The 26522-nt window shown below is 36.0% G+C and overlaps 1 protein-coding gene across 2 annotated transcripts in view; it reads left to right on the forward strand.

Annotated features, from left to right (window-relative positions):
- Positions 1–26300, forward strand: part of ACVR1C (activin A receptor type 1C) — a 39160-nt gene extending 12860 nt beyond the window's left edge. Inside the window, exons 2-8 of one of the 2 annotated variants that reach the window (XM_028509614.2) lie at positions 5845–6084; positions 10567–10797; positions 14348–14515; positions 15849–16005; positions 17889–18013; positions 20398–20528; positions 21169–26300. In XM_028509614.2, the coding sequence (XP_028365415.1) occupies positions 5845–6084; positions 10567–10797; positions 14348–14515; positions 15849–16005; positions 17889–18013; positions 20398–20528; positions 21169–21294 (1178 nt within the window). In that variant the 3' untranslated portion in view covers positions 21295–26300. The remainder of the gene's footprint in view (positions 1–5844; positions 6085–10566; positions 10798–14347; positions 14516–15848; positions 16006–17888; positions 18014–20397; positions 20529–21168) is intronic. The other variant, XM_036023454.1, reaches the window with a different exon arrangement.
- Positions 26301–26522: the final 222 nt, after the last annotated feature.

Raw genomic sequence — 26522 nt, forward strand, 5'->3', positions numbered from 1 at the left:
CACTGCTTGAAAGGGTAAGTGCAGTAATAATTTCTGATTTTTTCCTCTTAGATTTCAATATGCTATTTTAATGCTATTATATGCTATTATATGCTTTAATGCTATTATATTTTTTACTAATTCACATAATTAGTTTCAGTAAAGAAAACATATGTGCAACATTAAAACGTAGGTACTTATCAATCTCAGTACAATTTGCACCTTCATGTTCTGTTCTCAGTTGTGTAAAGAAAAAAAGAAAATTGATTATCTGTATCAGTTAGCGTAGGTGAACAATGCATATTGATTAGGCACATGTCTCAGTGATACTTCAACATAAACCAAACTGAAGGAAGGTAAACTGCCAAAACATTAGAATTGGATTTATCAAAAATTAATTATTTTAAAGCATGTTATAAAAATCAAAGATTTAGGTAGTGAGTAATATTCTTTTGGGAGTTTAGATGTCTTGTTATTTTTATTTCTTTAAAAAAATCCATGGTTGTCTCTTAACTTTTATGGTTTTCTATTTTAAACATAAATTCATTGATCTAGTCAGTGCAAGGTGACATCTGCATGCTGAGAAATGCTCATGGGGCCCCTTGTGGAATTGTTCTGCCATCACATGAGCAAATCCATTTATAGCTCATTCTCTGAGAATTCAGTGCACACCTGACAGGTGTGCCAGATGGGTTTTTTTTTTCCCAATAAAATGAAAGATGCTGTGAATTTTATATGTTGGAAAGTGATATGAAATACAAGCATTCAAAGGAGTCGAACTTGTGCTTTAAAAGTTTAATATAGGAAGATAGGAAGCATTTCTTGTCTCAAGAAACAGGTACACTGATTTCAATTATAAAATTTTGTTCACAGGGATGTAGTGGGAAATTGAAAGTAAAATTTATAACCAATTCTAAATCGAGGGTTTTACGCTATGTAAGCTCTTACTCTCTCACTTCTGTAAATACTATTACCTGTTTATTCAATTACCTTTTTGTGTGATTATCACATGCAGGACCTTGAGCTTGGTCAAAATACAATCCCCTCACATCAGTCTTTTCTAAGTGAACAAGTTGCTCTGTGTGAATGTGTTACCTGTGGGAGAAATCATATCAGCATGAACTTTATTTAAGACAGAAAGTGTCAGTTTTCTTTTGTTATCAAGATTTTTAAGTGTCCTCTCTGAACGAGGCTCTCCAATGTGAGCTGGGGAAAAAGATGCAAGAGATGGTCATGGCTTCAAAGGAATTTTCATTTTTCCCATGTAGAAGTTTGGCTTAAGGAAAAACTGATATTCCTTGAGGAATTACTACCTAATGTTTTTATAATGTTTTTATAGATATGTGTTTTGATGACAGATTGAGAAACTAATCTCTGGGTCCACATCCGAAATTAAGGAGAAATGGTAGAGCCCATTTAAAGTCTCTTTCATCTCACTTCTGCTTGAGTCAAAGTACTTCATACCCCTTGTGCTAAAGACTATCTTCGTCAATCCAACATTTCTGTTTCCTTAAAATATACAAATATCACTATACTTAAATTCAGAGGCTAGTGGACAGAAAAAGATTTGAAGCTTCTCAGTGTTCCTCCCAGAAAACCAGCCACAAGAGCTGTCTAGGAAACCCTTTTAACGTGTGCTGCTCCCTGTTTGCTGTGCACTCATGAGATCAGGACAGCTGAAGACAGTGGATGCTAACAGCCACTTACAGACTGAGCACTGAACAATGGAGTGGCCCATCAATAATAGCTCATCTGATTCTGTCAAAAGGCAGAAATAACTTTCATGTTATTTTTATCACTCTCATGGCTCAGTTGAATCTCTAGATTAGAAAATACTTTGACATTCTTCAGTATTTAAGGTCCATGTGGACCAAAAACAACCTGTTTGACATGATTATTCTCATTCTGAGAAAAAGGGAGACCATTTGCTGCTCCTTAGGGCAGAGTGTGTTGGAGGGATCTAACCAAATTAACTTCTGACTGGATTATTCCCAATGACATTCATAAGGCCGGCTGTGACGAAACAGGAGGCTAGGATGGGCTCAGGGTGTGGAGGGGCTGACTGCCATCTGTGAGTACAGTATTACATGGGGGTGTTAGATAAATAAAACCAGTGTTTGTGACTTAGCTCCTTTGACCCATTTCGCTTCACATGTGTGGACTTCACACATCAGTTACATATTTGTTAATATTCATCACAAATGGAACTCTTCATGATGATTTTTCTTTTCTCTCACCTCCCTTGATCTTACATAAAGTTTCCTCCATGTTTTTACTTGCAAAATTGCTCTGGGATTGTCCCCTGGGTGGGTGACGTATTCCTGACTAGAGTTTAAATTCCGCAAGGATGTTGACTGTGCCCCACTTCTCTGGCACTCCCCTAGGGAGCTGTCCTCAGTGCAATGTAATACAAACCAGCCCATCTGGATCCAGTCTTTGAACCAATTTGGTAAAACAAGAAACCAATTAGAAATGTCTTTTTATTACCATCAAGCAAATATTTGAAACAGTGGTACCCATATTTAAGGATGCTTTGAAATGGCAGTTTATAAAACGTTCATCATGAAGATTTGGGAGATTTCTCATTGCTTAATGTGTCATTCTGTTTTGCACAAATAAGAGTATTCATTTGTTACTACGTTATTCCCCTGCATTGTCTTGGTTTAGTGTATGTGGAACTTACATAGGGGGACTAGTACTTTCTCTCTTTTGTTCCCCATCCTCTTCTATTTAATTTAATAGGGAGTGAGGTAACTTGAATTAGCAAAGCAGCACTTCCCCAGACGTCACTTTTGGGATTAACATATTCTCCCATGGAGAATGCATCTTCACTGATAATCTCAAAAATTGAAAATGATCAAATAATGAATTCTCTTATGATAAAAATATAAAACCTGTTAGAAAAATTAATATGCTCACCAGAGGTAACTTATTAAAATGTCTTAACTGCACAATTGTCTCTTTCTACCATGACTGATGGAGTATAGACAACAGTTTTTCTTCATTTGTCTCCTATAGAGATTATATTCAACATTTGGTTTAGAAGATAGTTTTACAGATGTTTGCTTTAAAAATTGCTCAGTGTTTAAGGAGCTCTTTCTGGATGGTGTTGCTGACCTTTTCCAGCTGAGTAATCTTTTTTTCCTTACTAACTTGTATCAGTAAATTTATTCACAAAAGAAGAAACATTACCCATCTGTGATAAACATCCCTGAGAGTGGATAGCTTTTACTAGAGCAGTGCACTTTTATGGAGATTATTCTATTTTCAGGGTTGCTGACCTTTTGCCTCCTTATTGGTTGCCATGGTGATGATCTGAGCTTTGCTTAAGAGAGCTTTACCAAAATGAAGGAATCAATCAGCTTTTTAACCTCAATGTTTATATTGATAGTTTCTAATAACATATGTCAAAATAAAATGTTTAAATAGATGTTTATATGAATTGCAAGTGATTAAGTGTATCCTGTGGCTTTCTTACAATACCTTTGTGAGCCCATAAAAATATATGTACAACTTGAAATGTAAAATTAAAGAATCAGTGTGAAATGGATTATAAAACTCTTTTATAAGCAAACTCCAGAAGCTGCAAGTACCATGGTTAATGATTCTAAGCCATGTCAAGTTAGAGAACTCTTTTACACCTTATTATAAGAACACTCAGGGCCAAACTATCCTCATATGTACCTGCTCAACTTCTAGTGACTGTGAGGCATTCTGAGAAGGCAAGTTGGTGATTTGTCAACATTCACTAGGCAAAGTAGAAGAACATAGATTATGTTTATTTCCAAAGTTCACTTTAAATATTTTACTCATTGGTTTTAGACAGTTGACTGTTTTTAGGGCTAGAGTGAAACTTCCATGAACACAATTTTGAGGAATTTGATTATTTTTTCCTTTAGAATTAAATAATATTTGTTTTCAAATTATATTCGTATATTCTGGTTGAAACTGTAAGTAAAATGTAAGTACATTTAATGTAACTGCATGCTTGTCAATTACAAAGAAGGAAGTCTGAGGAACAGCTTAGCTCACAGGGTCCATTGGCAGTGTCATTTGCCTAGACTCTAAGGTGCAGGTGCTAGGCTTTGCTCTCTAATTCTCTGCAGGGGAGGGTTTGGTTTGTCCAAGGCACAACCGCCACATATAACCTGCTTCCCTCTCTCCAGAGCCTGCATTTTTCTTCTTTTCCTTGATGTTTGAGAACCTAGAATTAGGTCAGGACCCCAGCATTCTGGGCCCATATTCTATCAAATACAGCCCAGGGATTACTGACAACAGGAATCAGCAGGCCTGATGTTAGGACCTGGGGATAAAATTACACTGATGCCTAGGTGAGGCTGTCTGTAGTAAGTGAAAAAGGAACTATGTGCTTATCTCAAGTGTCAAACTAACTTTTTTGAAAAACACAGGAAATATCTGACATCATAGATTTTTCATGTATTACTGTTTTTTTTTTTTAAATTAAAAAGATTTCTTTAATGTAGGATGAACTTTAAAAAAATTGGCTGTATGTGTTTCAAAATTAGACAGACAAGTTTAATTATATCATTATGTTATTTGGTTTCAATTATCATATTTATTTTTCTAAAACTAAAAATCATAACCTTTACTTATGAAGCATAAAACTAGTAAAACTTTAGATGATTCTGCTATTCAGGATCTCTGTATTGACCACCTACCACTGTGAACATGGGGTAGAGTTGGGAACAAAGCAGGCTAAGCTCTTCCCCTCACAAAGCATATGTTCTTTGGAGAAAATCGGATAATAGATAAATGACTATATAATGTGCCAGGTGGTGATAAGATCCAGGAATTAAAATAAAACAGGAAAAGGGTATAGAGAATGAATGAGGAATGAGAAGGAAGGACTATTTTAGATAGGGTTGTCAGCCAAGACCATAATTTCCTGCCAGGATTATTTCATTAGGTTTCTAATTTGTCTCTTCGCGTTTACTCTTGTGCCCCTAGTGTCTTCACGTAGCAGCCACAGAAAGTATGAGTTGGATCATATTTCATTTGCCTGCTCAAAATCCTGAAACAGCTTCCATTTAGAATAAAATTTACCATCCTTTTAGCCTGCAAGACCCCATATGATCTTTCTCGTTTTTAACTTCCTGACCCCATTTCCTTCTCTTTTTCTCCTTGTTTACTGCACTCTAGACCTTGGTTGTCCTGAACACACCAGTAGGGCTCTTTCTCAGGGCACCTCACACTTGCTCTCCCTCTGTCAGTGCATGCTTCCCTGAGACACCTGCCATTGTTGCTCCCTCGTACCTCCCCAGTACCTTTTTGACCACATCATCTAAAGTAGCACCCCCCTCACTCTGTCTCTTTCTTCTGCTTCCTTTTTTCTCCATAGCACTTACCTCCTTTTGCTGGGTGTGTGAGAATATAAGTGTCGCACAAGCAAGGATTTGGTCTCCCTTACCAATGTATTTCCACACGTGGCATGGTGGCCACATATTGTAAGAACTCAGTAATTATCTGTGGCATGAATGAATAAATGTGCTCTAAGGATGGACTGCTGAAAATGGGGAGAAAATACTAGAAATATGTCAAATGCTTCGAGGTGTTAAAAAGGATCTTCTGTGTGTGAGTGCTTTCTGTGATCCTACTTCTGTCTCCATTGGCACCTGGCAAACCCTTCCCTAGCTGCAGCATAACCATTCCTAGCTGCAGCGTAACCTTGACTCCCTTTCTCCATCTTTGCTTATGACACACACAGAGAGTCTTTGCCAACTGACATAAGTGAACACTATTTACTGCACATTGTAGATGTGAAATTTTGGTGATTGTATCACCAATATCTGAAATGTTTTTAATGTGTTTATTTAGAGTCATGTTCTTTTTTTTTTTTAACTGCAGCATCACCAAATGCCCCAAAACTCGGACCCATGGAGATGACCGTTGTCATTACTGTGCCAGTTTGCCTCCTGTCTGTAGCTGCAGTGCTGACCATTTGGGCATGCCAAGGCCGACAGTGCACACGCCGGAAGAAAAAGAGACAGAATGTGGAGGAGGCCCTTTCTGAATGCAATCTGGTAAATGCTGGGAAAACTCTGAAAGATCTGATTTATGACGTGACCGCCTCTGGATCCGGATCTGGTATGTGCCTGTAGTTCATTTGCCAGTAAGGAAGTTCTTATTTCAAAATAAATAAAAAGAATTTTTTTTTAACAAAAAGAGCTCCAATGTTACAAATTTCATCATTTAAAATGCTTGTGCTACAAGGTGAGTTCTAGTCTAGAAGTTTGCTGTAGGATTTGTTGAAGAGAAAAAACCATCAAGTCCTAAAGAATTAAGTCATTTTAATTGGCTTTGTGCCTTTAGGTATTCAGATTCTCATTCTGACACTCCTTCGGAATTTATTTCTAAAGCAAGAAAGAGTTTCTCTGCTCTCTCCTCTCCTCTCCTCCATTATGATTAGTAATAATTACTGTTGCTCTTCTGATACTGTTTTATGGGCACAAAGGAGTTGCTATGTTTAAGGAATTGAGTTCTGGGGAAGAGAACTCAGTTATGCAAAGAACCTTTGCTTGTGGTTATGAAGGTCTTTGGAGTCTGTAGGCACCCCTGGGATGTGTGGGCGGAGTCACCAAGGGGCTGGCCTGAAATCAAAGTCAAGAATATGTTCTTAAAGCGTAGAAATGAAAGATGAAAGGGAACAGCCTGGCATTCCTGGGCTGGCTTTTGCTGCTAACATTGTGTGATAATTCTCTTCCTCTTTAATGGAGCTCCAGAACCCCTGGTGAAGCAATGCCAGAACCAGGCTGTGTTGTGGCCTAAATGAGCCTTTCTCGTAGCACAAAGCATCTGAGGGCTTTTGGGGTTTCTGGTGATGGATCAGAGTTTCCCCTGTAGTAACAAACTCCCTAAAATGGTGGCAGGTTCCTTGCTCTCAGGTATACTTCCATAAATCCTGTCAGCATGTGATGTTGCAGAAGCATGAATTAGGGTGAGCCTAGGTGAGCCACTTCAGACACCCATGAATCCCCCCTTACTTTGGAGGGATCACTAAGGATGATTATCCCAAACAGATATGAAGGAGCTCCCCATGGTCTGTAGGAGCATCCGGGCAGGCACAGTTGACAGGGGCAGACAACAGAGGGGCATTATGAGCATCTCTGTGCACATTCATATTTAACGTGATGCACCACAGAGACCAGAAAAGAGGCCTAATCATGTCACCCAGAGAGCCCAGCTAGTTTGCTGCTTCTGGGGGCAAAGTCACATGCTCTCTCCCTAACCCAAATCTCACTATGTATACCCTCACCACATCTATTTGGTGGTGTATCTTCAGTGAAGGAGTATTGGAAAAATGTCCCCAAACTGCAAAGTTTATAAAACTAAAGTCAAAATTAAATTATTGAATAGAAAGATGGCATTCTTTCTTTAAAAGTCAAACTTGTTCAGATTCAGTAGCCTTTCCTTCCTTGAGTATTACATTTTGAAGCCCACTATGCCCTATTTTTGGAGCACTGGCAACATTCCAGGCACCAAATATGGGCACAGAGAACTCTGACTTGTGCCAAGTTCCTTGAAACCTGAAATAATTTCTTTCTGAAGTTCAAGTAATTAAACAACCAGCTACTTAATTACCACCAAGACATTTCAGTTCATCTGAAATGTTAGGATAAAATGTATGTTTTGGAGCAACTCTTTGAATATGTTTAGTATGACCAAGGATTTTCCTTTCAAGTACATGTAATAGAGATTTTATAACAGGAGACTGTATATTTAATTTAAGAAAGTAATCATGAGCCAGGGTATAAAATAAAAAAAATAATGTTAACTTTTTCCTGTTTTTGTTCATCTTTAAATCTAACTCTGGATTTACTGGCTGCTGGACTCTCTTCTTTCAATTATTCTAAGATCTCTCCTAAAAAGAAAGCTGTAAATGTACCCACGCATGGATGACTTTTTTAATGAGCCATCTGAAAGAGTTTTAGGCACTTTTTCCCTAAGTCAGTTGCATATGGTTGGCAGTGACCTTGTCTTAGACTCAGTGATGGCAACACTGCCTCTGATAACCAGAGATGGCTCCATCTGCACTGAGGCTTCTGTCACAAATGCTCGTCCCTAGGGAGGGAATCGGGCAGTTCGGCTTCCCTCTGCTCCTCTTAATTGGCCAGTGACCTTAAACAAGAGGCAACTCTGTCGAATGTCAAGAAACAAAAACTGTGAAGCTCATCCTTGACCTGGTCAGGGACAAATTTCAAAGACATGTAATGCTTGCAAAAGAAAATGGACTGGTGTTTTCCTGGGCTTTCTTTGAGAGTGGATTGTGTCTCAGGTGGCTGCTAAGAGACTGGGTAAGTTGTTGCTTTTCTCTCATGATATAACACTTCTGATGGGTGGTGACATTGTGAAAGGTGCCTTTCCATCAGACAGGCATCAGCTCCTGCAGCCCCTGTGAGAGTGTAAAATGAACCAATGAGGAAAAGGTTTATGAATCTTCAAATGAAATCTCTAAGTGTGTAACATAAGAATTTGATTATTTTTGGTGGTTACTTTGAAAGATACTGAGACAACTTTCATTGAGTTTTACGGTCTCACCTTAATTGCTATACTGAGTACCTTAGGTAATGTCTTTCTTTGTCCCTGGTCCATGGCATTGATCATGTGCTTGATCAATTTGCAGTTTGCAAACATTGGATTCTCTAGTTCTCCAGCCAAATATTGTTGCATTGTTGTTGGTAGTGGTTGCTGTCGGTGGTGTGTGTGTGTGTGTGCGCGCGCACACGCGTGTGCACAAGCTGAGGAAAGGAAGAGACAGATTGGAGTTGTGATTTGGCCTAATAATTGTTAGCACAACTTTTATTGTATGTGATCAAGTGGTAAGATTGACTGTAGCCTACAAAAATAGTGCATATAGGTTGCTGCTAGAAATCTTCCCAACAGGGGAGCAATGCATCATATCCATTAAATGGTGAGGGAGCAAAATTTTGGACTAAAAACAATGTTTTAGTTGTGAGTGTGCCTCCCACTAGAAGTTTATTCCTGGGCCAGTCCATGATGACTGCAAGCCCCCAATTTTCTCCTCCCTAAAATGATAAATTTGAACCAGATGCTCTCAGAGGCACTTTCTGGCTGTAGGGCTTTGTGACTAATTGTTGAGACCCATGATGGCAAACTTGTGGTCTGTGCTTCTTTAAGTCATGGTGGATGCTTCTCACGATGATGAGAATGTGTGAGCACACCATGGCTCATGTCAGGAGCAGGGGCGAGTCCCGCAGGAGCTCACACAGTTATTGCTCTGAGGGTTTCCCAGCTATGGAGGGCAATGGCAACAACTAAATATGACTTTCCAGAATACATTATACTGGGACCTCTTTAACTATTTTCCTCTAATTATGAGTCATAAATACCCACTGTAGAAATTAAAAAATTAGAAAGAAGCTTATCACAATTCACCTCAGTTCCACTATGTAGAAATAGCATTCAGTGTATTTCCCTCTCAGTCTTTTTCCTGTGCATGTGTTTAATAGCTGGGTACAGTTATTTATGTGGGTACAATTTATTGTACTATTTTTATTTAACATAGCAAAAGTATTTTCCCATGTCATTGAGAAATGCTTCTTCATAAGAAGCACCATTATTACTGGCCTTACATTATTTGACCTACAACTTAATATTAAGGACTAATCATTACTGAGTATGTAATATGCTAGATACTATGCTATGTACTTAACATGCTTGTTAGTTCTCATAGTGTCCCTGTGAGATAGGTAATGTTATTATCTCCTGTTTTTCAGACAAGGAGGCTAAACCTCAGAGAAGTTTAAAAACTTGCCTGTGGTTAGCTACCAATGACAAGCTGAAATTTGAATCTGGGATCTTCTTATTTGTGCTCTTAATCTCTGCACTATATTTACCAATTTTCTTTTGTCAGATACTTCTCCTTATCTTTTCTATAAATAATAATATGTTAAACATTTTGACATAATTTGGTTTGCATTTGTATCAAATCTTTAGGTTAGAATTATAGAGATAGAGTTATTGATTCAAAGAATCTAATATTTTACATGCACTCTTTGAAGCTTTTTATTCCACAGAAAGTATCCATTTGATATTTGCTATGATGGTACCTTGCGTTTAGTATAACATGGTTATCTCACTTGCTTGTTGAATTTGATTCTTCACTGTCTAATTTTAATTTGGTGTTTGCAAAAAAAGCTCAAAGAATTCATCTGAATTTCCAGTTGTATTAGGAACCATACATTTTATTTTAAAGGCTAACAGCATTTTTTAATACTTTTGTATACTTAGTCACCTGACTGGCTTTAGTGCACAAATCAGGGAGATCTGTGGTAATTCTTAAAATCAGATATCTGTAGCAGCTGGTTATGTTCAAGAAACTTTTATTTGTGACATGAGAAGAGAAGTTCATATTAAGAATTTGGAATGTTTTCTCCAGCATGCTTTGACATTTAAAGTTTGGTATAAGGGTTCTTATTTCTTCAAAATCAGTAAAATTATTGAAATGTTTAAAATTTTGCTTTTTTATGTGAAAGGAGTGGTCATCCTGACAGTTGTTTTCTGGCACTTCTTGTTCTTAATCATCAATTCCATCTTTTCTTTGGTTAGGTTTACCTCTGTTGGTTCAAAGAACAATTGCCAGGACGATTGTGCTTCAGGAAATAGTAGGAAAAGGTAGATTTGGTGAGGTCTGGCATGGAAGATGGTGTGGGGAAGATGTGGCTGTGAAAATATTCTCCTCCAGAGATGAAAGATCTTGGTTTCGCGAGGCAGAAATTTATCAGACGGTTATGCTGAGACATGAAAACATTCTTGGCTTCATTGCTGCTGACAACAAAGGTATTTTCAATCTCATTGGTTTCAACAAATAAAATGTTATATCTGTTATCAGATGAGAATAAATCATCTTTTTGTTTTAGTAATGTCTACATAAAAGTCTAATTTCTTTATTGAGGGAAGAGAACTCCTTCCCTCTTCTCAACAGATAAATGTGCATAACCATACAATTAAGCAGAGCAAACCTGTGATATGAGATACTGAGGACACTGTAGCCAGGCTGATATTTGACATACCCGATGACTGGTGGACCACCCAATCAGATCAGAAGCTTCAGCTGAAACAGAGTCCTGGGAGAATCCTGCCATACTGGGCTTCATCCCCTTAGCTGATTGGTCATGAAAAGATCTGGAGGCATCTTGGGAGGGGGGTGGTGTGTGTTGGGTCATGAGGGTTGCTTTTGGTGTCCAGATCAAAGGAATGACACTGGGAATTGTCTCTCTTTTTTTTCACATTGCTTTTACTGTTGTTCAAGTACAGTTGTCTCTATTTCCCCCCCTCCACCATTCCCCCACCCCAGCCATCCCCACTTCCTACCCTTGATCCTACCCCCCTCTTTGGTTTTGTCCATGTGTCCTTTTTTTTGCCAATGATACCTCAGACAAGGAGCTGATCTCCAAAATATATAAAGAACTCACATGACTCCACTTCAGGAAGACAAACAACACAATTAAAAAATGGGCAAAAGACTTGTACAGACACTTCTCAAAGGAGGACATACAGAGGACCCAGAAACATATGCAGATGCTCAGCATCACTAGCCATCAGAGAGATGCAAATTAAAACCACAGGGTGATGCCACTTCACAGTGGTCAGAGTGGCCATCATAACCAAAGCAACAAACAAGTGCTGGCGAGGCTGTGGAGTAAGGGAACTCTGGTGCATTGTTAGTGGGAATGCAGACTAGTGCAGCCACTGTGGAAAACACCATGGAATTTCCTCAAAAAACTAAGGATGAAACTGCCTTTTGACCTGGCAATTCCACTGCTAGGATTATACCCTAAGAACTCTGAATCACTAGGAGTTTTCAATAGCAGCTCATAACTAATCAATACCAAAATATTTTAGTAGTTTTTTTTAAATTTTATTTATTTACTTTTAGAGAGGGAAGGGAGGGAGATAGAGAGAGAGAGAAACATCAATGTGTGGTTGCAGGGGGTCACAGCCCACAACCCAGGCAAGTGCCCTGACTGGGAGTCGAACCTGCGACACTTTGGTTCGCAGCCGAGCTCAATCCACTGAGCTACGCCAGCCAGGATATTTTAGTAGTTTGATAATTGATACAAATATATCAGTGAATGCTAGCTGAATATTCACCTTGCTAGGACTGTACTAGTTCATCTGTACAACAGGCTTAAACTCCAGGTCTCAAGCTTTCTGTGAACATTATGGGAATGGTAGCAAACCAGACAATTTTAGTGAAATTTTCTATTAATGTACTCTGAGTGTGATTTATATCTTCAGATTTAATATTAACAGCTCCAAACAGTTTTACTTTTTGAGTTTTGTAGAACAAGACAGAGAGTCAACTTCCTGGTATTTAAATAATATTCATAAAATACCTGAATAATCAGGGACTAGATATAAACTTTGTGGATTACTCATGCTCTTATTTCTTTTTGCATGGCCTTTACTCATTTAACTGTGTGATAGTGTCTTTATAGGGAAACAGGGAACAAAGGTGAGCAAATCTCCAGTCAAGCTTTTTTTAAAATTCAAATCAGTAATGCATGAAGAACTTTGGGAGGTAGAGCTTGTAATCTTTATCTAAAAAACAAACTATCTCTGGATATCTGGTATTCTCCAATACCCATGAAAATTAAAAATCTATGATATTTTTATATAATATAATCTGGATCATGAAAATATTCATTATTAATTACATGACAAAAGAGAAGCCTAGTTATTGTACATTTTGGCCATGATTTCATTTGTTGATAATTTGTCTTATCTGATTTGCTAGAGAGAAACTGAGTAAAGCCAAGATGAGTTTAAAAAAAAGATTCTTTTCAAACTCTTTCAAAATATAAACAGCTTGTTGAAACATTTCTTATTAAACTGTTAAGAACTTCTTTTCCTTCCTAATGTTTACTAAACTACCTACTGGTTTCAAGGGTGTCAAACTCATTTTCACTGGGGGCCACATCAGCCTCGTGGTTGCCTTCAAAGGGCCAAAATAATTTTAGAACTGTATAAATGTAACTACTCCTTAACAGTTAAGGAGTTGACATTACATTAGGCCCTTTGAAGGCAACTGCGAGGCTGATGTGGCCCCTGGTGAAAATGAGTTTGATACCCCTGGGTTAGATTAATTAGCAATGTGGTAAAGGCAGTAATACCTGTAGCTATATGGGTCATCTTGATAGAATAATTTAATCATGATGTTTATTGGATTATAAAATAACATGCACAAGAAAGATCATTCTTGATTTTCTCTTCTTCAGTTACTGGTCTACCTCTGTCTATGGCTTACTTGTCAGTGGTGGTGTGCCTAATTCCAAATGTCTATATCACTTTCGTCATCACGCATTTTTGTATCTTTTGTAACACTTACAGTTTCACTTTTTAGTCAACTGTCTGACAAAGACATTGATGTGTGAAGGCAAAGATAGCCGCTGGTGTTAGGCTGGGAGAGAGGTGTGAGTAAGGGTTAGTTTTATATGAGGTCAGTTTATTAGTGAACTTTACCATGTTGTGTTGATTTTTTCATTACTAGGAAATTTTATCACCACTGGATTTGGAAATTAAAGGTTTGGATAATGAGGAGCTCTTGTACATAAAACACTGCATAGAAAAATTCCTTAGCAAATATTCATTACAGTTTCATTTCTTTGAAGATCAGAATTGGTCAGGACTGCCCAGGTCTATTGTAGGCACTTTATCCTGAAAACTAAAGCTAACTGGAGGGACTCTAGGAGCTAGAGAAATTTTAGGCTCATTTCTCTTCTGCTAAAATTTTTTTATAAGCTCAATTAGCTTTTGGTTAAATGGGGTAAGTTATTTAAAAATGTCTAGTTATTGTATTTGGCTCTTAATAGAAGCTTTTGGGGAAAATCATCAGTTTCATATTTGAAAAGGTAAATAACATGAACATTCTTAGAATGTTAGAGCTCCTAGAACAGTAAGAATACATTGTATAAATTTGTTGTATTACTGTTTTTTATTGGTACAATCTTTTTTAAAATCTCAAGAGTAGTTTATAGCACAACACTAATCCTTAATGCATCTCTCTGTAGTTTCTCCTATAATGTGGTTGCCATTACCAGCAAAGTATTGATATAGAGGGAATATGAAAGAGTTGCTCAGTTACAATCTCTGCCCTGCTGCTTCCTATGGCTATGGTGGGTACATATGACTGGTTGTAATATATCAACATCTTCAGAAACTCATTGAGAATTTTTACTTTACTGACTTGAAATGTAAGCATTTTCCCCAAAGGAATTAACTTTGCTTTATTAACAATACATATTTACTTTAAACACCAACATTTGTTAAAAGCCTTTGGCTTCTTTCTCAACATACATTTATAGCAACAAATGTCTTTCCCTGTTAGATAATGGAACTTGGACTCAACTCTGGCTTGTCTTGGAATATCATGAACAGGGCTCCTTATATGACTATTTGAACAGAAACATAGTGACAGTGGCTGGGATGATCAAACTGGCACTTTCAATAGCTAGTGGTCTGGCACACCTTCACATGGAGATTGTTGGTACGCAAGGTATGCATTTTTTTCTATTTTCTTCCCCTTCAATATAAAGATAGAAATGCTAAGTTGTATTTTAGTGTTTAGTTGCATTTTACTTCATTATAATGATCAAATGTAAAGAAACACTGAAGGTGCTTTATAAAGCTGAAGACAGTCATCATAGCACTGACTCTTCTGCATCCATGTCATTTTGTGTATCAGCCATAATAATACTTTTATTTCTGGTGGCTTCATCTTTGCCATTTAGTATGTATACCTGGGAGATCTTGCTTTGGTGACAAGTGCTTTATATTCAGAAAATACAAATAGTTTAAATGTTTACATTTGATAATCAAAATAATTGGAAAGGATAATATGATCTTGCAAAAAATATTTACATATTATGTACTTGAAGGCCAAGTGATACTTGTTGTCTTTTTTGTTTATTAAGTTAATAGGGAATTGGCTCTAGAAAGTCATTAGCCTAGTCAGGGTAGTGGTTCTCAAATTTGGATTCATGATACTTTTAATCTTAAAAGTTATTGAAAGCTCCCAAAAGATTTTGTGTATGTGAATTATGTCTGTTAATATTTACTGTATGAGAACTAAAACCAAGAATTTAAAAAATGCCAATTTACTTAAAGCAACAATAATTATTTAACTAATTAAATAGTAACATTAACAATTTTTAAAAATTTACATAACTTCTTTGTAAGACAAAAACCAGTCTAGTAAAAATTATGGTTTTGCCTTGAATTTTTTTTGCAAATCTTTTTAACATCTAGTATTTCATAGCTGTTCTTCATTTGGTCTATTCTCATATGTTGTTTTGGTTGAAGTGTGTGAAGAAAAGCTGACTTCACATGGATACATAGTTGGAAACCAGTCTCAAGGACCCCCTGGGATTTTAGGGTCACATCTGACAACAGCTGATCTAGGCTGTAGGAGTTTGAAACTTGTTCTGTAAGAGAATATTTTCTGTCTTTATGTGGACAGAGTAACACTAATTCCTTCCCTGTTCATTCAGCAAACACATGTGAGTGGCTGCTAAATGTTACCTCGTGATCTAGGCATTGAGGACATGGTGATGACTAAGACATGGTCTCTGCTCCTATATAGTTTATAGTTTAGCTGAAAGAGACACATAATTAAACATGCATATGAAAAAACAAGATAATTTCGATAGTGATAAGAGCTATAAAGAAGGCAAAATGGGATACTGTCATGGATAATGACTGGGATAACAGATAGGTGGTCAGAGAAGACCTCTTTTAGGTAATATTTGAGTGAAGTCTTCAAAATCCTTTTGGAGAGATTTCATCTTCAGTAACAAAGAAAGTGAATATGCTTTTCTTATACTTCACAGGTAAACCTGCCATTGCTCATCGAGATATAAAATCAAAGAATATCTTAGTGAAAAAATGTGAAACTTGTGCCATAGCAGACTTAGGATTGGCTGTGAAGCATGATTCAGTACTGAACACTATTGACATACCTCAGAATCCTAAAGTGGGAACCAAAAGGTGGGGTAACTCACTGTGGTAGCACAGTAAGACTTATGACTGCCCTGTGAACATGAGTGCCTGGGGTGTGTGTAGGGAGGGGGGCAGCAGGTCCAAATGGGAAATCACCTGTCCCAAGAAGACAAAAAGTCTTCTCTGGGACACTGGGAAATTAGTGGCACAATGGTTACAGAGCGAGGAAAGTTGACACTTTGGCCATATAGAAAGTAGAATTTGGCCAATGGTGAGGATTGGTGAATAAGATGGTGGTGTGTTGTTTTTAGTGTGCCACATTCTGAGAATATGTTTTCCTACAGAGAGGAGGAAAAACATGTCAGCAGTGTATGTCCTCCACAGCCTTTATACCTAATAAATGACCTAAAACTCAGGGTTAGTTCTAGGTGCTCAGGCTCTAAACAACAGATACAGAATCAATATAGCGGACTAGAGATGTGAGAGACTATTAATTATATACATATACATGTATATATATTCAGAGAACATAATGTACATGCATATATACAGAATATACATACATAATAATAAATATTATTACTAGTCCCTCATCTGTCTAGTCCACTATATTGATATATATATATATATATATATATGCTCTATTGTGTTCTCTGAATATTTGAAAATATTATGTGACAACTTATGTATTCACCTATAGTTGTATTTATCCTTAAGTCTCCCAAATTGATGTGTACTAGGACAAAAAGAGTTTGAACACAGTTCCCACTTTCAGGGAACCAACTCTCAGAAAGTTGGGAATAAACCGAGTATACCACACACGTCAGGACAGGCCCATTCGTAGTGGGATGTCTGGTGTTTTCTGGTTATGGCCAGCCTGTGGCTGTAGGGCCAACATGCTTCCATTTCCTTTTATTTGTATTTCAGGCTCTGTGCCACTTTGGCATAATTCCAGGTTTCTTGACCTTGAAATGAGAAACAACCAAAACATTTCCTGGAGTTGTTAAAGGCCCTTGAGGGTTGAGAATTTCTAAGCTGGCATAGTTGGCCTCCAAGCCAGAACTGAGAATCCAGGCCAGTCCCTCTGAGTCCCTTCACTTGCTTCCTTGGAGACTTTAATAAGACCCCAGAAACACTTCAGGACAGTTCATTTGGACTGGGCAGCCCAAAGGGAACTCTTTTCTTTTCCTTATAAAAAGCAAGCTTTGACTTGCTTTATCTGACTGTCCCCACATTAGGGAGCCTCAGGGAAGCCTTGAATGCTGGATTCCCTTAGGGGATCTAAAACTTGTAAAAACAGTTTGGGAGTGTGCTGCATCCTCACTGGAATATTCTGAAAAATTCTCAAAATCTTCCTGGGACAGCTAGGCTCAGTCAGGTCCAATGAACTATAGATTACTTTGATTTGGTCCTGTTAAAACAAAAGTGTAATCTTGTGGGAACGAATATATGAGATGTATATATTGCTTGAAGCCAATATGTGATAAAATTGCTCCTTCAGGGCAGGTATTTGTGGAATGCTGCTGAGCCCTGGCTTGGAGCTCTGGGCCCATGTGAATAAAACATACTCATTGCCCTCAAGGAGCTTTCCTTGGCAACGAGCTACTGGTGGAAATTGAGTTTCATTTCTCCTGCTGAGTGTTTTGCTTACTGAATCCCCTCCAGCTTGTACTTTCCAAGTATTTGGCTCCTGGCACTTATGCTCTAATATGAGGGGATGACCTCTAGTTCTAGTTAAAATATTTTTAAAATTATGGTTGATTCAATAACTGTGTTATTTAATTTTATTCTATTATTATAGTTCAGATCCATGTGTGAAATTTAATGTAAGCTATCTCAACTTATATTTTATATCAGGATTTATTAAGATTGTGTTTTACTGGATTGCCATAAATTCATACACAGAATCTGAATAGTGCATGTTTTTGAAGGTATATGGCCCCTGAAATGCTTGATGATACAATGAATGTGAATATCTTTGAGTCCTTCAAACGAGCTGACATCTATTCTGTTGGTCTAGTTTACTGGGAAATAGCCCGAAGGTGCTCAGTTGGAGGTAAGAATTTGCACATATTCTGTGTGTCTGCTTTCTTTGATATTCTGAATACAACATATCATGTGATTTTTTTTCCTAAGCACTATTTTGAATTGTTTTTTAATATTTAAGAGAATACCTTTTGGTATAACTTTTAAGTGGTAAAAATGGAGGGTCCTGCATATAATGGAGATTTTATATTATGATTACCACTTCGGTGGGGGTTGACAGTTCTCCTGATACTCTGATTTCCATAATGACACTTTGCAAAGCACTTAAAACTTTTATTTGAGTTTGCACTCAGTTAGCTGCATTCCTATTTTATGCCAGAAATGAAATCCAAAGAAGTTCAATGGCTTGTCAAGGCCACAGGACTTGAACAGAAGTCTTCTGATTCTCGGGCTTTTCTTTTCTTTCCTGTGATGAGGAATGTGTGGGGGATAAAGTAGAGGTCGGAGGTGAGCAAAGATGAAGTTCCTGACTATTGTTCTCAGCAGGTTAGAGATGAATAATGAGAGGAAGAATTTGAGAGAATGAAGCCCTACAAATGCAGTCTGTTGGAACTGTTGCATCAGTGGAGAAAAGTAAATACTGGGATTAAATGATGTAGAGCAGGGGTGTCCAACCTCCGGCCTGTGGGCACATGTGGCCCAGGATGGCTATGAATGTGACCCAACACAAAATTGTAAATTTACTTAAAACCATTTTTTTTGCTCTTCAGTTTTCATCAGTATTTGTGTATTTAATGTGTGGCCCAGGACAGCTCTTCTTCCAATGTGGCCCAGAGATGCCAAAAGGTTGGACATCCCTGGTAGAATTTTCTCTTTCAAGTGAGACAGACTTAGGGCTTGAGACAGACATGGTTTAGCACCTTCCTGAACATCTGACTTTAGGCAAGTTACTCAGTCTCATTTTGCTCATTTGTAAAATGAAGAAATAATAAAACTGACTGTACTGGCTTTTGAGGATTTAATGGATTACTTCAATTAATTTATGTGAAGCTTTTAGTACAGAGCATGCCCCTAGTCAAACATTCAATGAAAGAACTGTCATTATTAAAATACTGTCACTTTTTGCATTTTATATTGATCTCATTTTGCCTCACATTGATCTCATTTTAAAAAATTGGAAAACTTACAAGTTAAAATTGCATTTGAATGAGAAAACAAACTTTCCCCCATTGTTTATTGTTGAGATAATAAAGCATTCCGGAAGATGAAACTGTCTGTAGCAGCAATCCAAATACAGTGATGTGGAACATGGACACTGATGTCCCTGAGCCTGGGATTCAGGTCCGGATCAGCCACTTACTAGCTATGGGACCATCAGCAAAGTCATGCCTCTCTTTGTGCCTCAGTTTCCTTGCCCTATAAAATGAGGATATTATGGTACCTTCTTTAGTCAGTGGTTTTGGGGAATGATTAGTCAAAACATTTAAAGGGCTTAGGACATGCTTGGCAAATAGCAAGATTCAAACAGGTTTGTCATTATTTTTTAAAATTTTATTGATATTTGTCTAGATTTGCTTTTTGGTTTTTGTCCTTAAGTTTCCTTCAACTGTCAGAATAGTAATGTAATTAACATGATTTGAAGTTCATTGTCTAATATTATGCCATATCTTAAATATTTTCAGTGAAAAAGACTGTAGTTAATGCAAATGATTTTATAAGGAAATTCTTGAATTCAAGTACTATTCTGGTAATTCAGGTTTAGTCTTTGTCTATGTATTTGAGACTCTTTAAATATTAACCTTCATGATGAACCATCCATCTTCATATACTTTGGTTGCTTCTTGGAAACAGTCTCAGGTATAGAAGTTCTAAAATCCAAATGTAAGAGATTTAGTTTTTAAAAGATTGCCCAACAATTTTCAAAAAGAGAAAGCTATTTTATTTTGGAAAAGTTATTTAATGGAGAAATATACTTTATTCATAAAGCAATGAGGCCATGCTATAAATTTCACAATTAGGTGTTACATTTGAATTACATAATAGAATGTTATGTAAATAAAAATTTACATAATTTTCATAATATAAACTATGTTTTATATAATTATTAAATTATATATTTAATATATTTGCATATAAATTGTATATTATATATAGCAGATAATTATATAACATATTTATTGTATAAAATAATTACATATAATTTTTGTATAGATTATGTATAAAATTACATAAATTTTACAATATAAAATTTTATAAACTTACATAATAACTGTTCAACTGCGTGCTTTAAACTTACATATTTAGTTTCATAGTGATAACATAATTTTAATAACCCTGACTTTCTGGTTTCCCATGGTGACCCTCATGCCTAAAAGACTTAATTGGTATTATTTTAAAATAAGCATTTTTGTGTATTATTCACATTGGTAGATTTATTGTGCAAATTTCTTACAGGAATTGTTGAGGAGTACCAGTTGCCTTATTATGACATGGTGCCTTCAGATCCCTCAATAGAGGAAATGAGGAAGGTTGTTTGTGACCAGAAGTTTCGACCAAGTATCCCAAACCAGTGGCAAAGCTGTGAAGTAAGGCTAAGTTCTTATGCATATTTTTTCTATTACAATTTTGAGGTAAATATCAGGGAGGATTGTCAGAGACCATATAGTTTTTCTCCTTTAATACAGGTATCCAGTTCATTTCATATATTTAGGTATGTCTTTGATTTTATTCCCTTTAATCATATAGATATGGTTAAAATATAAAATACAAAATATGGTTAAAAGGAATAATACATATTCTCATGAAAGTTATGGGGCATTTACAAACCCTGACATCCCAGTGACTTTACACAACAAGACTTCATTTCTTGCTATTCAAAGTCCCCTACAGGTTAGGCAACTTTCAACAGCATCTGTGTTTCCTGTGTGATTCAGTAATCCAGGTGACTTTGGTCTTGGGTTGCTATTTCAACACATAGTTTTTAGGTATTTAGGTCAAGAGAAGGAAGGAACTGGAGGGTCCATCCATTCTGTCAAAAAGGGTAAAATTTTATTCTTTTTTATGGCTGAGTAGTATTCCATTGTGTAAATATCCTAACCTCCTCATATTGTTTTAAATTTACTGCTTGTTCATCAGAGCTTAGCATCAATTCCTGGGTGTGTGGTTTTGCTTCTCTCATAGTCTGTTCTGTGTGAATAAAGTCTTGGGTGTTTTTCTCTCTTAAAGGCACTCCGAGTCATGGGGAGAATAATGAGAGAGTGTTGGTATGCCAATGGGGCAGCCCGCCTAACAGCCCTTCGTATAAAGAAGACTATTTCTCAACTTTGTGTCAAAGAAGACTGCAAAGCCTAATGATGATAACCATGTTAAAAGAAAATCTCTTACAGCTTTCTTTCTCATTTTCCCTCTTTATGTGAATGTTTTTGCTCCTCTTTTGTTGTTGTTGTCTACCTCAAAGATAATGCAGTTCAGTATTTAAGTGCTCAAAGGCAGCATGAAAAAATAACTCTAAGATCAATCAGGAGTTGGCTCTAGCCAATTTTCATGTTGTCTGTAATATATTTTTTTAAAAGCACCACATCAACTCATCTATTTAATAAGAAAGCTATTGTAAAGTGTAAAATAAGCTATAAAAATAATAAATGTCATTTAGGCTTTATTTTACTTGAATCAAGAGCATATGAATGAATGGAGAAATGTGTTGAGAAAAGTGAGATGAAAACATATTCATTAAAGATGTGAACTAGAGTATTTTGTGTCTAACCAAAACTTTCCATCATACAATCTATGGTATCCTCTATTTTTTAAAAATTAAGCAGGATCTTTAAAAAAATTAAATATTGTCCTATGTTTTAGTATATAAAACATGGAAAAGTGGAGCTCCTTAGTTGGAAGATGGAAGTGAGGTCAGGGTGGCACTCCCTCAGGTCCCCCACCCCTACCTTCCCTTACTCTTTATAATCCATCACACAGTAGCCCCTGAAGCAAACAGTTTGAGAGCCACTAAAGTTGCTATACCCTCTCATTAAATGAGATACCTGACATTCTGAGACCTGGAGTAATGTGTCAAAGTCACAGTGCTAGTGGTAGAGCTGGCTGTAGGTCTAAATCTTGTGACAGCCCACACTGTAGAGTTAGCTGGCTTCCGCCTGTCCTTTTAATTCCAACAGTACTTTTCTCTCTGTGCCAAAACAACGTTGTTCATGATGATATGTGTAGTTTAGTAAAACAGAAGACAAATTGAGTTATTTTTCAGAATCATAAAGGACCTGTATGAATTCTTAAGACAATATCCATTGGTGTTTTCTTCATAGAAATTTCATAGTCACCCTATTTGTTAGATAAGTAATAATGTTTTCTAAAAAATTCCAGAAATCAATCAAGCTTAAAGATACATTGCCAGAAGATGTCTTTCAGATGCCTGTTACTTTTGTATATACACACGCAGAAGGAAAAGGACAGAAAAGGAAGAGGAACCTAGGAGATATCTTGAGAAAAAAATTTTAAAAATCTTAAATGAAGTAAAACAACCAAGTTCTACAGAAAGCATCAATAACTGTAAATAGATATTTTTCCACCCTTTCAAAATGAGTGAGTGCTTGCACAAAGCTCATGATAATATAGTGTTTATTGTACTTCCTGTGGAGACAGAAGTGATGAATTCTGAATAATACATGGAACATTAAATATTTCCTACAAAACTATAATTGTGCTTTGGTGAAGGAGTTTAACATGGTATCTTTTATTATTCTAAAATACTGTTTTCTAAACTCCTTTCCATAGAACACACTCCTACTGAGATGATCAAAGACCAAAAGGACTTTTCGATAGGTTCTGAAAAGGTGATAACGCATTGTAGTGTGTCATGTGCTTTGAGGAGTAAAGAAATGTTACTTGTATTTCTTTAGACTCAATTTGCCAAATTATTTGACCATGGAACCCTTTTATTAAAAGGAGAGGAAACCTTTTGCTAACCCACATTTTAGTGTTCTGCAAAGCACAACTTGGGTAACAGGGTTCTGAGGGATACACCTGTATATTATCACATAGACCAATAGCGCTTATAATTTCTCCCTCTGTGGAAATACGTACTGAACTCCTATCTTCATTTGACTTGGATGAGATATCAAAGGTAAAAATCTGATAGCTGTGGTTTTTACATACTTTCATTCTCATTCATGCAATTATTCATTCTTTAATTAATGTGGGGCATCCCATATCTTATTTGCCACATATGGGGCCCAACAGGGAAGTTAAAAGATGGGTAGGCTCTGCCTTCAGGGATTTTAAAGTCTAATTTGGGAATGAGAACAGCGATGCAGGTGTGTGGGGGGAAAGAAAGTAAATTGACTAATAATTATAATACAAAGTAGGATGTTTTGAGTTCTATATGACAAGTTATTTTTAAACTGTAACACATTTAGAAAGTACCTTTATTTGGCTATTCTAGAAAATCTAAATCATGTAATCAGTTTTTAAAATTGCATATGTGAATGCTTTTTTAAAAAAGTTATATAAAGAGAATGAGCTTGCTTATTAAATTTATTTCTCATAGATTGTTTCTGCATATATGAGAATGAAATTATTTATTTATTATGGTTGTATTATAGTTTCAAATAAACAAGAATAATATTTCCTCTTTTATTTACATGTTGGGTGAGGATGTTTTAAAATCTCCATTTTCCTTGTAATTTCCTTTATATTTCGTATAAATTATGTTTATAATTTACTTGAGTGTGTCCAAATATAATTTCATATTTTTATTGGCTCAACTTTCACTCTAGAGAAATCTGTACATTTTTGAGATATTTTTCTTGTTTTTGTGTTGGCTAGTTATAATTCCTAACTGAATAGCCTTATGTTTCAATTATCAAGTGTGATTTTTTAAAGAAAGGGTGTAGATTCACATAAATGATTAGAAAAAGTTAAGTTCTAATTTTTTCTTAACTCTCAACATTATAAGCAGAAAATGCTCACAAAAATAGGGTGAAGTTTAGAGTGTTAAGGCAAACTGACTGTACATATATCTATGTTGTAAAACTTTATATTATTTGTTTTTGATGGAGTCCTTTTGTGTGATATTTATTTCTTTTGAATTGTTTTAAAACAAAAATATTGTTCTTAGAGTGAAAGTGTTCTTTGTTGCTTTCAAATATTTTGACTTTGGGTATAATATGAAGCTTGGGAAAATTCTGTTTATGAAATTTCAGTACTGTATAAAGTGGTGATGGAATATATATGCAGCATCAATCACTTCCTTAAAATAAGGGAAACATTATTTGTTGTCAATATTTCAGCATGAACTTGTTGCCTTATAATCTATACGTGTAATTGGTACAGATTTTGTTGTGTGCTTTCTCCTGTGTCTGAAATATTTGGCATGTCACATCTAGAATTGTTAATTTATGTTCTGACTTGAAAATTAAGTGAAATATGACTGTGTCATGCACTAATTTAGGTGTAGCACTTGCTTTTTGTCTTTACACTTTCAATTAACTTTGCATTTTAAATTCTGTGATTGTATGAAAATAATTTCCTAATTGCAGTGTCTGAAGACTTAAAAATAAGCTTTATTTTAAAATAAAGATCTACAATAGATTCATTAGGTTAGAAATTTTATAGTAATTTAATTTTTATGTTAGTAGAATCATTAAAAAAATGAAACAAAACTACTGCTATGCTGGAATTTTGCCACCATGTGACTTATGGGGCAGAGAGAACTCAGGGCTATTTTAGAGTTTACGCAAAAGGACCAGGGCACCTGCTAGCCAATCACCGGAAAGCAGGGAGCCCACGTTTGCCATTATACAAAGCTCAATGTAAAATTGCTTTGCAGGAAATAGTTTTTGATTAATTACTTAACATAAATGTGGGAATGTATTTTGCTTAAATAACTTTATTTAAATTATGGACATTTTATTTCCCATTATGAAATTAAGAAAGTAACTACTGTAGAGTTGATGGCAGTTGATGTCTTCAATAATCATTCCTTTAAATAAATTTACAAATACAATATTTTAAGTTACTTGGAAATGTTTGAGAATTAGCATCTTAACATGCTGTTGTCATGGTCTTTGAAGATACTCTAAATATCAGTTCTTTTGTGAAACACACTACTTCTATGTTTGACAATGCCTTGTATTGGCTCGCTCCATAAATTAATACCTAAACTGGCCTTTATGCACTATTTAGTGAAGGCAGTAATCTTTTTGCTCGTGAGGGCTTCTTCTAAACAGAAAAAAAAGTCAACTGGAAAATTAAAAAATTATTAAAGTGTTAAGGTTAAAGAATTTCTATAACAGGCAGTCTTTCAAAAACCTTTCAATGCAAATTTTGAGATATTTGACTTTCTTTTTTCCCTTTAGCTTTTTAAATGTTTCTTTATTTTTCTCACCTCCTTTTCCCTAAGCCTTTCAAAATTATCTTTAGTCTCTAATTTTAAAAAATAACAGCTATTCATTTAATCATCCTAGTACATAGCCTTCTAATGATGGAGAACTCTTGGTGGTCTAAATTATTTCATATATGTCACAGAGAAAAACGAAAACCAGACCTTGGAATTTGTAAAGGATATTTAAAATTTATAATTCAGTTTCCATATTTTATAGATGAAGAAACCAAGGATCAGAGATTAAATGATTGCTAGTTATTAGCAGAACTGTTGCGAGATCCCAGTGAGAACAACCACCACGTGCCCCACCATGCCCGACATTTACTAGTTTAAAAATTATTAACATACATCTAAACCTACCTTAATGTATACTACATAATATGCCATTTAATGATGATGATTAAATCCTAGTCTTTATTTCTGCTGAAGTAATTTGCTCACTCATGGTGAGGTCAGTGAGAAAAACTAAAATAGGCTAAGGAAGAGTTTTAAATAGCCAGGTAGTGCTGAATAAAATTTAGAAATTGTGAGAACGTGAAATTTCTTAGTACAAGTAATAACAAAAGATGCCTCATAACTTTTCTCTCTCTTTTCTTTCAGACTGTTGTTCCTCTTTATGCATTAGGATGGGACTGAAAGATGATTTGGTAGTTGAAATTGGAACCATGTCTATACTATATTATCTTATGTCTCTCCTAGTTTCTCATTAGTGTGTCTTTGGCATTCATTTTTTTTTAGTACATTAAAAAAATCTTTGCTGAATTTCCTTGATTCTAAACACTCTATAATTCCTGTTCTTCTCATATTCTAGCCCCTGTCAGATTGCTGCACACTGAACTTAACAAGATTCTAATTTCCCATACCTACATACGAGAGGTTGCATCTCATGTTTTCTCTAGTAATTTTTCACTTGGCATGATGAAGAGGGTGTTTGTTAGAGGCAGAGAAAGCTTTCTTTTAAATTTTATTTTATTTTTTTTAAAGATTTTATTTATTTATTTTTAGAGAGAGAAGGGAGGGAGATATATATATAGAGAGAGAGAAACATCAATGTGCAGTTGCTGGGGGGCATGGCCTGCAACCCAGGCATGTACCCTGACTGGGAATCGAACCTGAGACACTTTGGTTCGCAGCCCGTGCTCAATCCACTGAGCTATACCAGCCAGGGCTTCTTTTAAATTTTAAAAAG

Source organism: Phyllostomus discolor, chromosome 4 (assembly GCF_004126475.2).
Source record: "Phyllostomus discolor isolate MPI-MPIP mPhyDis1 chromosome 4, mPhyDis1.pri.v3, whole genome shotgun sequence".
NCBI classification, from domain to species: Eukaryota; Metazoa; Chordata; class Mammalia; order Chiroptera; family Phyllostomidae; genus Phyllostomus; species Phyllostomus discolor.